The 15,924-nt window shown below is 42.2% G+C and overlaps 1 protein-coding gene across 9 annotated transcripts in view; it reads right to left on the reverse strand.

Annotated features, from left to right (window-relative positions):
- Window positions 1-1,373: 1,373 nt before the first annotated feature.
- VDR (vitamin D receptor) overlaps window positions 1,374-15,924 on the reverse strand; it is a 96,284-nt gene continuing 81,733 nt past the window's right edge. For all 9 annotated transcript variants that reach the window (XM_081937646.1, XM_081937653.1, XM_081937648.1 and 6 more), the window contains 5 exons: window positions 15,650-15,797; window positions 13,484-13,637; window positions 11,857-12,008; window positions 7,922-8,038; window positions 1,374-4,922 (listed from right to left, as the gene is read on the reverse strand). In XM_081937646.1, coding sequence (XP_081793772.1) covers window positions 4,663-4,922; window positions 7,922-8,038; window positions 11,857-12,008; window positions 13,484-13,637; window positions 15,650-15,797 — 831 coding nt within the window. In that variant the 3' untranslated portion in view covers window positions 1,374-4,662. The remainder of the gene's footprint in view (window positions 4,923-7,921; window positions 8,039-11,856; window positions 12,009-13,483; window positions 13,638-15,649; window positions 15,798-15,924) is intronic.

Raw genomic sequence — 15,924 nt, forward strand, 5'->3', positions numbered from 1 at the left:
TTTAAGTTTGTAAATTACATGAGAGATAATAAAATACATCATTACTGTGATATATATCAATATATTAAATGAAACATGTTGTAATTGGTACTAACCTTTATAAAAAATGTGGCACGGATAATAAATAAAAATAAAAGCCCCCTCTTGATCTTGAGGCCCTAGGCTGAAGCCTAGTTAGCCTATAGGAAAATCCGGCCCTGCTTGTTACCACTTTTAGCCAGGGTTATGAATTCTACTTGCTGGACGGCTTCAGGCTGAATTTCTAATATTGCTGATAGGAAATTAGATGCACTCCAAGCTAAAAGGGTCAGAGAGAGCACTAACCAGCATTCAAGGAGGAGAAGGAGGTGGGTGAAGGAGTTGGCCATATTCAAGCCTTTGACTGTCATCAATTCACTACTGGCGAGGCATTTGCACATTCTGTGAACAGGCAAGACTGTGAGGAGCCCTTGTAAAGCGAGAACCACTGAAATATGAATTTGAGCTGCCTCTGGCAAAAGGTGAAGTAAATGTAGCATCATGTGGAAATATTCTTTAAAAATTGATTAGTGGAGCATCTTCATGCTATGGGCAGCAGTATGTGAGGATAAAGTCATTGATGCTTCACACAGATCTCCAAATGACTTCCTACAGTCCAGTAGTTTCATGAAGAGAGTGAAGTGGCAGTGAGAGGCATGCAGTCTCGACATCTAGTTCTGGAGAGCTTGGCCCATTAACTTTAAGATGCCATCTTATTCCTCATGCTAGTTAACATTTAGAAACAGTTTATGCACTATTAAACCTTTAAAGCAACTGCATCAGCAGTTATGCACATATGTATTTTAGGAAGTTTTTAGGGTTCCAACTGATATAATTTTCAATCCTCTAATTGTTAGATTTTCCTCCTTGATAATATCAGTGTTAAATGGAAATAAATCCCAGGGCATTTAAATGATTCGTTTCTGAGGAAACATATCTGAGGAAACATAAGCAGGGCCTTCTCTGTGATGGGCCCAGCCCTCTGGACTGGAATGACCTCCCCCCGGATATTAGGATTACCACCGACCTCCGCTCCTTCCGTTCAAAACTCAAGACCCACCTTTTTCAACTAGCAGGCCTGGCTCAACCATAGTTTCATTTTACTTCTCCTGGCAATTTTTAAACTTGTAATCTCCATTGGGGTATTTAATTTTAACTTATTTTAATATTTCTATGTTATTATAATGATTGAATTGTGTTTTTATACCTCCTCCGTACAATGTGTAATTTTCATAATATGTGTTTTTATTTATTGTACGCCGCCCCGAGTCCCTTTGTGGAGAGGGAGCGGCTAACAAATTTAATAAATAAATAAATAAAAAATATCAAATTAATCACTCAAAAGGTTTTCTCCGTTTTTTTTTATTAATAAGATAACCAAGCATCACATTTAAAACTGCAAAACAGTATTCAATCATTCTTTATTGTTAAAGCTCTGGAATATTATATTTAAATATTAGATCTTTATTTGTTAGAAAAAAAAGCCAAAAGATGTACAGAGGAATAAAAGGATAGCCTTTATCTCTAAGTTTCCATCATTCATCATCATCATCACCACCACCATCATCACTATAATTAAAATATATATCTCTTTAAATCATTATATTGATTTGTATAAAGTGCATGACGATTTACTACATAAGGCAACAAAATGGAGATGATTTGTGTTTCTCATCTAGTAAGCTACCCCTTCTCTAACTGTACATTTTGGCATTTTTCATGCACAGGTTGAAAAAGAGCCCTAACGTTCTTCAGAAGAGAGCAGCTTTGATTCAAATGTCATTCTTATTAAAGCCTCTAAAATGAATTCACATGAAAAATTTTCAGCCTCTCCTAAATAGCCATCATAGTAACCTGACTGGCTGGTAACAAGCATGATGTTCAAACATCGGTGTATTCAGTTGAGGGCACAGCATTTGAGAGGGCGATTAGTTCCACTCCTCTCCTAGGCAGAAAAAGCTTTAACTATTATTATTATCCTCCTCCTCTTCCTCTCCTTCCCCTCCTCAGCATGGAGATTATTTCCTGATATGGCATGGATTCCAAACCTTACATTCATGACTGCAGCACCTATAAGAGCTTCTTTTTCTTCTAACTATGAAAAAAAATGACAAAAATGTCTCTAAGGTACAGAAGCAAACACCCCCTATAGCGAATTAGCATGCTTATGTTCCAGCAGCATTTTAAATAGAGGACAAATTAGCAATGTGTATATTGTGCATTCCATATTGAGTACCGGAATTTTCTTCTAATCTTCTCTTTCAATACTTGATACCACCAACGAGTTCAAATTTGCCCTAACTCCCTTCTGCGACTCTATGTATTTGCGGAGGTGATTTTCATGTTTAAAAGTGGTCTTGACTCAAGCGTATGGTGGAAACATAAACTCACCCTATCTTTAAAATTATTTATCAGCTGAGATGCTGAGATAAGAGTACAGATATTGATTAAAAAGCCCATTCAAGTGACCAAAGCTAAGGAGGGTTCATTGAAGCGATGGTGCGTTTCTGCAGTTGAAGGAGCAAGGTTTAAAAATGGAGATACTATATCTAAAATGGTTGGGTTGGATAATGAAAAATCCAATTTATTTTGGGTTCCAAAGGTTCAAGCTTTAATATGCTTTCCCTGCGAAAGGAGCTAGCTGAAGGAGGGGCACCTACATATGCTCACACACATCCAACCACAGGGACTTGTTGCATGTGGGTGGGCTGCCTTTGTGCCAACTCTCAGAGAAGTACAGAAGGAAGTTAAGGCTTTGATGAAATCTTCCAATCCCAGTAATTTAAGCTAATTTCAGAGTAAAACAATCTAATCATTCTAGAAAAATATAAATTGCTTTGCAGCAAACTCAAGGCACTTTCACAAGAATTACAGGATAGTCATATTACCCTACTGACACCTAGTGAGCGTAGGGCAGATTTCAATCCAAATGGGAAATATCTATCTCTGCCTTCTTATATCATCTGTAAAATCTATCTAGCACAAACTTTTTTTAACTGCTTATCTAATCTGTTTGTGTCTGTGAAGAATAATTATTTTACCTGATATATTAAAATATATAGCGATGTATAGAGTGCAAACTGCTGTTATCACCAAGAATTAAAACCAAACAGAACTACACAATGGTGAATGTTCAACGTCTTTGAAGTAAGCAATATATTCTACTACCTAAGTTTCAGCAGGAGAACATTCGTCTATAATCAGGTTTTCTCTTTCAAACTGACAATTAACTCATCTTTTAATGGTGCAGTTTTAATAAATCTCTCACCCAAATGTTTGTAGACTCCTTCATCAAACAGAAATTGGTCCACATCTTATTTCATATTATTTGGGACCAATGCAACAAAAAGCTACCTAAACCACACTTATTCTTGGTGAAGTCATTATTGTTGACAAGATCTTTTCTTTGTCAACAAATGGCTCATATGTACTTAATTTTTCTAGAAATCAAGTAGCCCAGAGGTTGTCAAACTTAGAGTAAACATTTTACCAGTATCAAAAATAAATTAGTTTCAGCCTCCTGAGGATGACTTAAGAACTGACTCAAACATCATAGCCCCAAAATGGAAACAATGAAAATTGCTTAATCTCTATCAGATAATTAAGCTGCTTTGTACATAATTTAATCTGATCATAGGAATCCTTTTTACAATCCATTAAAAATGATACTATACCATTTTTCTGAACAAACCAAACATTCTTTGATAGACTGAAAGTCAGCATTATATGTCTGGATTATTCTTCATCAACTCTTAGTAATTAGTAGTGTCAGACACTGTTTAAGGCTGAAAGTGGCAAACATGGCTATGGTTTTAATAGTGCAGAGATTCTGGCAGAAACCTGGTTTTTAAGAATGTGCCCATATTTCCCACTGAGGAGTGTATGATTAAATCCAAAGTCTTCCAGTTCCTATTATAGATTAACAAGAGCTAAAAAGTGCTGACATATTTCTATGCATTTGACAAATTGCATTACCCCCCCCCCCACACACACACAAACCCAAGAATGTGGTTGTTTATTCTGACAAATCTTTTTTCTATTCTTCATTTGGCTAATAAATATAAGTTTTGCTGCTGTTAAAGCATCTTATTATTTAAATTTATTTCTTAAATTTATATGCTGCCCTTTTCACTGCTAAAGTGACTGTTGGTATTTGGCAGGAAATTATATTCAATAAAAACGAGCACTTTGATATCTCTGTGTATTACAATTATCCAGGACTGAAAGCTTTTACTAGCTTATAGAAAGGAGAATATCCAAGTTCCCTTTTTCATTCTACTCATTCTCTGTGGGCGCTCTTACACAATTGGTATCTTTCTAAGGCCACGTTTCAACTGCTGGCTTGAAAAGCATTATTTCCTTTCATCCCTGCAAAGCAGCAACAGAGAAAGCCATTCAGTTTTGAAGGGCAGGTGGGGTGAGATGAATCAGGTTGCTCCTCAGGGAGACTGGAGATGTATATCAAGAATGTGGCTCTTCAGGTAGCATGGGGGGTGGTGGGAGAAGAAATCAAAATTCTCACAGACAGACTATACACAATCTCACGTGGGGTAAAAACTTTCAGTCTGTAGCCAGTGAAAAGCTGGGCTGACACCCCACACACACTCTCTCTTGATTTCCATGTGCTTTTTCCTCAATGGTGACTCAGGAGATTTCATTGCCAAAGACTTCAAGGACCAGCGGAGTGAGCTGCATGCTATGTTCAGGCAGGAAGGAGAGGCAGCGATATTGCTTGGAATGCTCCTCGTTCAGGCTCCTCAAGTCTGTGAGTTTTTGGATCATCTTGGGATAGAGCAAGCGGTTGCCTGGAGGAGGGTGTTGGCAAAGAATATAGGTCTGCAGGATTTGCGAAAGGCGGTCCTGGATGGATTCCACCAGAGCTGTGTCCTGAACGCCAGGGCGATCTAGGAAACCAAACACAACACACATTTTTACCTGATGGAGGTAGTCAGTGGCACCCATGACAGAGCCTGTATGTGCTCCACTTTTACTTAATTCCATTTCTCTTAATAGTAGTTTCTATGAATTCCCTTAATTCCTCCTCTCCGACCCTAGATTCCTTAGCATTTTGGGTCAAGCAGAAATAGGCTTGGGTCAGAAATAGTTAACTCTTATAACAGGTACACATGTTGATTAGATATTAATCATAAAAACAAAGTAGTGCAGGTAAGGATGTTTTCAAACAAAGGATTTCTTTTGCAATTGCTCTGCATGGTATTCTACAGGTAGTTAATTTGTAACTTTCCCCCATTGGCTTTTTTTCTTACCGCCTTCAATCCATTAAAGAGGTTTGATGCCCACAGAGGTGAATGACACATACCATCATTTTAAAAGTATTGCCAGGGGTGTTCCAGATAACAGCACATCTTTGGTATTCATATAAGGGGAATTGTCTCTCTGTTGGCAACCTGTAATTTCGAGACAGGCCTGTGCCACTGAGTCCTACTACTCTAAGACATCATAAATTCCCCAGCCCAGTTTTTCTTCAGTTGTAACCAGCAAACAGATGCAAGAGGGATCATAGCACAATAAACAGGACAAAATTTTCTTAAATAGTGTATGTTGACAAAAGTCAGTTCCCCACTAGTAAATTATAGCATCTTCTAATCACGCACGCACGCACAGAGTTACCCCTTCGCCATCACAGGCAGGACAGGGACAGTCAAAAGGACAGATGTGGCCCGTTTGCCATAATAAAACACCCAGGTCTCTTCTAATGCCATCGAACAAATTTCTGACAAATACCTAGCTTCCTTCAGTATTACAGTCATGAGTTGAATGTTTAATTCCCACATTGACACACAGCAAATATATTGAGCAGAAATTCTCAAACCACCTTTCTCTATTCTATTCGGGGGCGGGGGGGATGCGCTCTTCCCTTTCTTATTGGGAAGCCATATCATTCCATTTAGATTCAATAAATCCCATCTATACACCATATGTTTAGTCTCTCCATCTATTCACATGATGAAAAACAATGTTCAATTTTAATTTGATTACTTTCATAAACATGCAAATTCAAGTTATTTGGAACCTCTGAGTTACTGGGGGCCCTTTTCTGGCTGATCTCTGAAATCGCCCAATTGTCATAAAAAGTAACCTGGTACTTTTTGCGTGGTTGTCCATTTGAGGGCTATATTGACTCATTTTAGAGAAACATTATCCATGTTTTTCCCTTTACTTCATGTGGGGTTTAAGCAACTGCTCAAATATGTCTATCATAGCACGTACTGTCAGAAGTCACTGCCTACTAGGCAAGAGATTTCCTGATACACTCCATGTCAGCTCACTCTGTTTAGTCATCTCCTAGTCTCTCTGCCTTAAGCGGAGGGGGGGGGGGGGAGTCCATGCTTGGCTGGTATTTACAGAGTATTCTGATGTCAGAGCTCCTTGCCTATTTAATCTGGGGAAACTCTCCCATTGACACAATGCCAGAAGATCATACATTTTTAATTCCACAGCTTTTTTAATACCATGAAAAACAGCTACACTTATCTCGGATCTTTTTTTCCCCCATCCCCTGACTTATATGTCAGGCTGTTTGGAATCTGCCTCAACCAAAAGTAATTCTTCCAAGGAAGATTGGCTCAGTTTTTTTAAAAAAAATGAGATCTATTGACAAGAAGGGACAGAGATATAATAATTTTAGCAAATAAAATATTCCCAATTTAGAACCATTTCCTGAAAACTGGTGAAAAAGTGGTACTTTTCACTATTGTGAAATAGGTTGAAGGTGGCTCCCTCCAAACATAACCTGCCTGACAGGTAGAAAAGGGGCACAAGGTGAGTTGAGAAGCAGCTATCAATAACCATGAATTCCATCAGTAACTAATAACACAAAGGAATGGGTGTGAATGGCTGTGGCTAGCAACACTCCAAAGTAGTCTATGGAGTAGGCCAAATGGGGTAGCTAAATCCAACCCCTACTAATAACACAATGAAAAGTATAGTCACCTAAACCTTCGTGTCAACAAAAGCAGCAGAAACCTGTACTGCACTCGCTGATGACAGAACTAGCAATGTGCAGATTGTACAGTCTGCTCTCTTTTTTCCCATTAAAATTAAATTTCTGTTCACCTCTGACCTAGTGCTTTGGAGAGAGGGTTAGTCCTGTTTTTAAACGCAGGCCTAGCATTCTTTCAAAATACTGGTAAACTTTTGTTTAAAAATAGGCCTAGTATTGTGTCAGAAGAACTCTAAACCTGACAATGTAGGAGGCTACATTAGACCCAAGAAGCATTTTGGAAAATGATCATAAGCATTATCTAGGCAGATTTAGCAGTGAAAGCCAGATTTTAGTTTAAGGCCCAACTAACTAAAGGTAACTAAGTTGTTTTGATTGTGGGCTGGAGATGAGACAAAGGAAATGTCATAAAGACATGGCACATAAAAATGGCATTGATACATGTTCATGCAGTAGTTAAGTGGATATGAACACTTCTGCTCGGAAAACATCAAGTTTTCTTCAAGATATCACTATAAGCTCAGGACATCCTGATGTTTGAATGTATCTGAAAACAATCAAAACAGTCTGGATCTAGCCAAGACCTGCTATAAAGTAGATTCAAAAGGGCCAGGAGGGATTGATCATTTAGAATTATTCCGAGATAGATCAAATTCCTTGAAAATAATCCCTTCACTCTATGCTGTGGAAGGGATGCAAAAATTAATTTTCTATAGATGGTCATTTGCTCAGTAGCTTGTTTCCTTCACTGAAGGACATCCAGCACATTCATTTGGTCAAAAAGATGATTATACTTTTTATACATGGTAGAGTACACACCGTGTGTGCTATTTCCTACCAAGGCTTTAATACAGGGACATGTAAAGTATGATAACATAGTTTACTGATAATATTTTGAGATAGCTGAAATGCAGCCAGGGACCCTGAAGTTTTCCTCACCAGGAGAAAGGATGCAGATAGCCATGAGGAGCACATGTTCTTCTTCATGCAGGTTCAGTTTCTTCAGGCTAATTTGAAATTTAACGAGGGGCTCCAGTAAGTCTAGGCTGTGGCCAGCTGAAACAGAAACAAAGCAACTTTTGAGAGGCAGGCACTAGATTACTAATTACCAGCTAGCCTAAAACAGGGGAAGTAACAAATGTAAGCATAAATCTTGGCCCTGGGTTTTCCTTCCAAGGCACCCAATTCTAAGTGTGTTATCAGTTGTGTTGTCATCCCTAAGGTGAGCAGAATGCTCAAAGAAACCAAACAACCGGAATAACAACATCCATGTTTCATTAAAACTGGGCCTTTGACAAACCTAACTTGTACTGGATTCACCCTTGAGGTGGTGCAATTGTGCAGTTTATGTGATTACTTTTTCAACTTCCTGTTCCTCCCCATCTTAGTCAGATGGTTGCCACAGAAACTGAATATTAAGTTTGCAACTTCATGAAACATCAGCCAGCTGAGCAATCCGGACCCATCAGACAATCCACCTCCTCATCCCAATTTATTATTCATCGTGATAAAACAACGTTTCAGTGAAAGACCTTGGAGAAACGTTTGCATGTGTAGCAGAGTGAATTTTATTTTATCTGGCCCACGGCCCATGCTTCCTCTCACTTTTTTTTCTTATTGGGTACCACCCAGAAGCTCCCACAAGAGTCTCTGTGGTGCAGCAAAAAAGAAAAAAGAAAGAGAGAGATGGGGGAGGGAGGGAGGGAGGTCTGGAAGCACCTTTTTTAAACTAACACATTTTATTAAAAGGCATCAACTTTTGTGAGCTGCAACTCATGCCATCAAAATGTCTTTCTTTCCAATTTTTTGGTTTGGGCAAGTAAGAAATCTCTTTTCCTCTCTGAACTTCAAGCCCAATATACAAGGTTTCAGTCACCTCACACTGGCCTCTTTTTTTAGGTAGTCCAGACAGGTGCTTTCCTGCTTGGCTACATCTGAGGAGGGTCACCAGCGGTGACAAAGCTGGGATCTCCTGCTTTGCCCTGGGGCTCCTCAGCTTTCCCCTCCCCTCTTCCTTTCTTGAGGAAAACACTACAAGCTTCCTCTGCAGCAGCTGTGTTTTAGCACATGGGACTGAGGGGAGACAAGGACAAATTACCTGGGAATACTGCCCTTTGCACACCCCTGTTGGCAAGCTAGAGAGAGCTCTTGTGGATTCATCTCTTGTCCTCAATGTTTTGGGGCCTCCTAAAACACTCCCAAGGAAATGTGGGAGTATTTCTAAGGGCATATTAAGAATGGGGATTGTGTAAGAAGGGCTTGTCAGTCATACCTGCTGTAATCACAGGGTACTGCATAAAACCCGTGACACACAGGGGAGATGGCAAATCAGGATTTACTGCCAACAGTACCTTTTTTTTCATTATTGATTATGTTACACCCCTGTCATGGTCAGATCACTCATGTCTCCGGCTGGACTTCCCTGGCGCTACCCCCCACCACGAGGAGGCGGGACCAGACGGTCCACGCTGGTACCGCCCCAAGCACCTGATGGAGCCGGATAGGTTCCAGACGGAGCTTGGGCCATTATCTGTAGCTCTGACCCGCGCTCGGTCGGAGGACCTAGCGGCCGCCTGGAATAGGGCGGCGGCTGGGGCCTTGGACCGGGTTGCGCCTTTGCGACCTCTCCTGCGGCAGCGACCCACCCGGGCTCCTTGGTATACCGAGGAGCTGAGGGTGATGAAGCGCCACAGGAGACGTCTAGAGAGCAGGTGGAGGTCCTCACGCTCCAAATCTGATCGAACACAGGTAAGATCCTACTTGCGGACCTACCTTGTGGCATTAAGGGCGGCCAAACGTAGATATGCGACCCACCACATGTTTAATGGACCCGTGTCCCTCCTGGTTGGTACTGGCATCTTGGGAGGTGACCCGAGGCTGGCTTCTGGGCCTGGTGAATGCCTCATTGGGTGAGGGATCCTTACCAACCGCCTTGAAGGAGGCGGTGGTGAGGCCCTTACTTAAGAGGCCTTCGCTCGACCCAATGGAGCTAGCTAATTATCGTCCAGTCTCCAACCTTCCGTTTCTAGCGAAGGTTGTTGAGAATGTGGTGGCGCAGCAGTTTCCACGACACCTTGACGAATCCGAGTATCTAGACTCACGCCAGTCCGGCTTCCGACCTGGGCACAGCACAGAGACAGCCTTGGTCGCGTTGGTTGATGATCTCTGGAGGGTCAGAGATAGAGGTTGTTCCTCTATCCTGGTCCTATTAGACCTCTCGGCGGCTTTTGATACCATCGACCATGGTATCCTATTGCGCCGGTTGGAGGGGATAGGAGTCGGAGGTACCGTTTTGCGGTGGTTCGGCTCCTACCTCTCCGACCGGAGGCAATGTGTGTTGACAGGGGGACAGAGGTCGACCCCGAGGCCACTCACTTGTGGAGTGCCACAGGGGTCGGTCCTCTCACCTCTCCTGTTCAACACATATGTGAAGCCGCTGGGTGAGATCATCCGTGGTTTTGGGGTTGAGTATCACTTCTACGCTGATGATACTCAGCTGTATATTTCAACTCCAAACCACCCCAACGAGGCTGTCGAAGTGATGTCCCGGTGTTTGCAGGCCGTCGAGGTCTGGATGGGGGACAACAGACTTAAACTCAACCCCTCCAAGACTGAGTGGCTGTGGCTACCGGCACCTCGGTTCAGCCAGCTGACCCCATCTCTGGCCATAGGGGGCGAACAATTGCCCCCTGTGGAACGGGCGCGCAATTTGGGCATCCTCCTTGATGCCCGGCTGTCAATGGATGACCATGTGGCAGCCGTGGCAAGGGGGGCGTTCCACCAGGTTCGCCTGGTGCGCCAATTGCGCCCCCTACTGGACCGGGATGCCCTACGCACGGTCACTCATGCGCTGGTGACGTCCCGCCTGGATTACTGCAACGCTCTCTACATGGGGCTGCCCTTGGGACGCGCCCGGAGACTGCAGTTAGTTCAGAACGCAGCCGCGCGGGCTGTGATGGGGAGTACGAGGTACTCCCACGTAATATCCGCTCATGCGCGAGCTGCACTGGCTGCCTGTGGTTTTCCGGGTGCGTTTCAAGGTGCTGACTACCATCTTTAAAGCGCTCCATGGCACGGGACCTAGTTACTTGCGGGATCGCATCCTCCCACATACATCCCTGCGGCCAATTCGCTCACACAGGGAGGGACTTCTCCTGGTGCCGTCCACTAGGCAATGCCAGCGGTCGACACCGAGGAGTAGGGCCTTCTCTGTGATGGGCCCAACCCTCTGGAATGACCTCCCCCCCCGACATTAGAACCACTTCTGACCTCCGCTCCTTCCGGCAAAAACTGAAGACCCACCTGTTCCGATTAGCAGGCCTGGCATAATTCAACTGTCCCTCCTGGCAAATGTATTATATCTGGTTATTTTAGGGATTTTTTAATTCACTGTATCTGTTTTTAAGGGTTTAAACTTATAATATATTTGCTTTGTACAGTTCTTTTAACTGCATTTTAACCTCCTCCATGTAACTGTCAACTGTACATATTTAATTTTATTGTATCTTGTTATATTTTGTATGAACTGTACACCGCCCCGAGTCCCTTTTGGGAGAGGGGGCGGTCTAGAAGCATTAAATATTATTATATTATTATTATTATTATTATGTTATACATTATTAAACAAAGGACAAAAACCCAATGCTCGTTCTCAGATACACCACTATCATTAATTCTTTCTAGCATTACCAGATGCAAAATAATTCATAACATACCGTCTGCCATAGCGACTTGCCCTAACCCTAACCCTATGTAGCTTTAGGACACACTTTCTATATATATCTTAAGAGGTATTTAAAAGTACTGAAGGAAAACAGAATTGGCATGAGGTGGTTGCTCCAGGGCTGTCTTCTGCTTTACCATACAGGCCATACCTTGAGTGACATCACTGACTTGGTATTTGAAGTCATTGCTGCCGCAAGTCCAGGACATATCCTCCAGGGAGAATGACTGATTGGAACGGAGCATTATCACTTCAATGGCACTGGATTTCAAGAGAGCAATCTGATCCTCCGCTGTGAGGCTTCTGCATTTAAAAAAGGAGAATATGAAACTCAGATATCAACCAGTTCGTCATCATAACATTCTGTGAGGTCAGGATTAGATACAGTTATCCTTTATTCCCCACTGTGCTGCTATTTCTCTTGGTATAAACTGATCTGATACAACAGCTCGGAAAGCCATCCCCAAACATAAGCTCAGTTAATCAACGACAAACTCTTAAGTTGGTTGCAGACATTTCTGCTAGCAGTTCACTGTAGCCTCAAATGATGGCTTTACCAGTGTGAATGAGGGGCCACAAGTCAGATGTTTCTGATAGAACTTTCATGTCACTTAATATGGATATTTTAGTAACACAGTTCACACCCTGAATTAAAAGCCAGTCACAACTGGGCTATGCAATGCTGTGGATTTGATTAAAGAAAGTTTCTTTGGAGCATGCAGGAGAGTGAAGAGTATTTCCTGGAATCATGATACAAATCTTGTGGGGCCACAAAACAAAATGAATCCCAAACTTTTTGGAAAGAGGCATGGGGTTCTAGGCAGGATTTTTGCTTCAGGTAGAGCTCCACAAAGCAGATTCAACTTTCTTGTCAACAGTGTTTAACTCCGTTCATAAAAGCAGCGAACCTGTGGGAAAACTCTGGCCACAGTGGTTCTCTGCAGGCCTGTCTGCGCATACACACACAGTACCCTTCCCAGTCTCCTTGGTCTAATTTAAAAGGGAATCTGAGATGCCTTGTTCAAGGTCTCTACCAGTGGTGGGTTCCTGCCGGATCGCACCGGATCGCGCACGCTCCCGTTCGGCAAGGAACCCGGAAGTAAGTTCCTGCCCCGCCCCTGGTGACGGGACGGCACTTGCCTGCGCTCCACCAGCTCAGGCGCGACCGGAGACATTTCTCTGCTCAGACATGACTTCAGTGGAGCGGTGGCAGCCTGGCAGGCTGAGCCTGCGTCCCTTTCAGGAGCTCCGCTCTGCTGAGAAAACGTCTCCGGTCCCAGCCGAGCTGGTGGAGCGCAGGCAAGCGCCGTCCTGTCGCCAGGGGCAGGGCAGGAACTTACTTCCGGGTTCCTTGCCGAACGGGAGCGCGCGCGATCCGGTGCGATCCGGCAGGAACCCATCACTGGTCTCTACCAGTACCAAAGTGGCATGCTAGCCCTTACCTGCAGCAACAGGTTGAGAAGCCTTCTATCACCTCGCAAGGAAACAGCTGTTAATGGATTTCAAGGCTTTAAAAAGACAGAGCTGTTCTGAAGGTAGGATTTCAGTTCGACTGAGGAATGATCATATTTATTTACATGGCTTGTTGTGTCAAGATTTTGTTGGGTTTTTAAGGTGACCCGTTTTTATCTTTTGTGTGACTTTGCAGATTCTTCTTGAAAGCTCTGTGGTGTTGTGCATTGATATATATGTATTTAAGTATGACATATCAGACACAGATACACACCTCTAAGGAAAAAGAAGGCAAGGGTTCTGAAGCTACTTCTAAATTTCCTTACCTGAACCCTGGAATCATTTTAGCAAATCCAATAACTTTCTGGATGCTGTAGCTAACAAGATCAGCAAGGTGAGGCAACATAGAAAGGTGGGATAAGTCAATGGACATGGTTGTGCTGTCATCGTTCAACTCCAGACTGGAAAGCATCATTGGCTCTGGTGGAAAAGGAGAGTTGGAAACAGCTTAGACCCTATGTCACACCAGCAGGGAAGGCACCACTCATTACAGCACGACAGGTTAAATGTTTTAGACTTTACACAGCATTAGTTGGGCTACTTAACGATTACTATTTATTATTTTCCTTTCTGTTGTGTATTGATTTGCATCGAGAGAGCCATATTGTGAAGGTAAAATCAAGGAGCTACTGCAGTGGCCAGGACCTTGCTGTCTCTAGGCTGACTGAAAGCCACTGCTGGTAATAGTCCAATGGGAACAAGCAAAACCAAAGAATCCAAAAAGGAGTAATTCTGTGAGATCAAAACTTTTAAGACTGTAGAATTCCTCAGAGTCCAATTTTTGGATCCTTTCCACATGATTTAAAACATGCCCCAATTTTTCACTTTAATCTATTGCTCTGTTCTTTCCTAACCACACTTACAATGGGTTTTAGACAATAGCCATTGCAGTGCAGCATAACAAGTTACATACATGTATTACTAAAAGTACAATCTTTGGCACAAAAGCAAGCTCAAAGTCTGAACACAGAATCAAGACATGTCCACATTGAGTTCTGGTGCTGCTCCTGCCATGGTGCTTCAGGCTATTGTCCCCAATGTTCCAGCCAAGCTGACTTTTTTCTGCATCATTTTCTTAAACATTCAAAATTATCTATTAATCTCCAGTGTTTATATCACATGCCAATCCTGATGGACTTTGGAAGAGTAACATTAAGAAAAAAATATTCTGTGCCAAACTCTTTATTGTAAGACACACAATGTGTCTAGGAACTTTCAAAGAAAGTGTTCATTTGAAGACTTCAGCCATGTCAACTTCATGGGGTTGTGATGGATGAGGGTTGTTTTTCCATTGACAGAAATCCCCACCAATCCTCACTTCCCAGTGCCTCTTTCTCTCATTCAGGCATTGTAGTGTGCTGTAGCCTTCACACAAAGACTATGGTGCTCTTCCAACCCAACCAGCTGTTTTTTTTTTCTTCCTCCTCCACCATAAACAAATGCAACGCAACAAGGGAAATGCTCTTGGCTGTCACTCAGTTTCCACACTTGTCTATTGTTCAGGTAGAAGACGGACAGGCTAGACCTCCATTCATGTAAAAGCTATGACTGGTGCAATCACAGGCTTTGCAGGAACAGCTTTGAAGATTATGGAGATGGAACGCCGGCCATGTTGAAGTGTCCTCACAATGCATCTTGATATGATGCCAGAGGCAGTATTTATTATGGGCCCTTTTCTGAGTTTCCCTAGAATTTCTTTTATTTTTCCACAACCCCAGTAAAAGAAAAAATGGAACAAAAAGTGTTGGAATTAAGAATTCTCTGAATAGAAGTACTCTAAAATTCATAAGACTATGTTAGGTCTCCTAAGGGGAAGAGAAGGAGACCTTTGTGAAGGAATCTATTGGAGATACTAATCAAATAGGTATTTATTTGCCTTTCGTCTTGCAGGAATGAATTATGTAGAAACATTCCAAATGGATATAACAGGACTACTGTGAATGTGGAGCAACCCATCAAGTGAGAAAGCAGAAGCATTAAATTTGGTGATTAGTGATCTCCCCAAAGTAATAAACAGATTGGCCCCTTCTCCCCCATATTATGCAGGTCAACCTATTCTCTGGCATGTTGCTATATTTTACATTAACAGATTAATTCTATGTAAAGGACTGTTAGCTGGAACTGATAATATTGTAACAACCCTGGAAAACTGATATTATAGCAGGAAACATATATGGGGACTGTATTTTCAATGGCAATTTTGCACCTCTTAGAAAAGATAGCCCTGTCTTTCTTTAGAGCAGATTAATAAAGCCGAAATCAACTATGAGCCATTGCACTTAAGCCAATGACAGAGAGAGGACATGGGCTGCTTAGCTGTAAGTTAAGATTTGTTGTAAAAGTTTCACAAAGAAACTTCATAGGTACAAAAGAGACAACTGTAAGATTTGCCATTTAAAAGAAACATAGTTGTAAGAATTCATGCAGTTTACCGTGATTGTAAATATGATTCGCACTCTGCGTGCTACCTGAAGAGAAGCTGGAAGTATCCGAAGAGTCATCTGAGAAGGAAAAACCTGGTGTCATGCTAGAAGAAGATCTGCTTGTATGTTCTTTGTTTTCATTTTGTCTTACAGGAGGCTGAAATAGAAAGGATACCATTTGATAGTAGCCTGCTGCTTTCTTCATACCTTCCTCCTGATTCTACGGCAGTTGCTAGAAAGTTAGCTTGTTTATTTATTTATTTATTAGTTTGTCAAACACGTAC

The sequence above is a fragment of the Natrix helvetica genome, assembly GCF_964273705.1.
Source record: "Natrix helvetica genome assembly, chromosome: 1".
Classification (NCBI taxonomy): Eukaryota; Metazoa; Chordata; class Lepidosauria; order Squamata; family Natricidae; genus Natrix; species Natrix helvetica.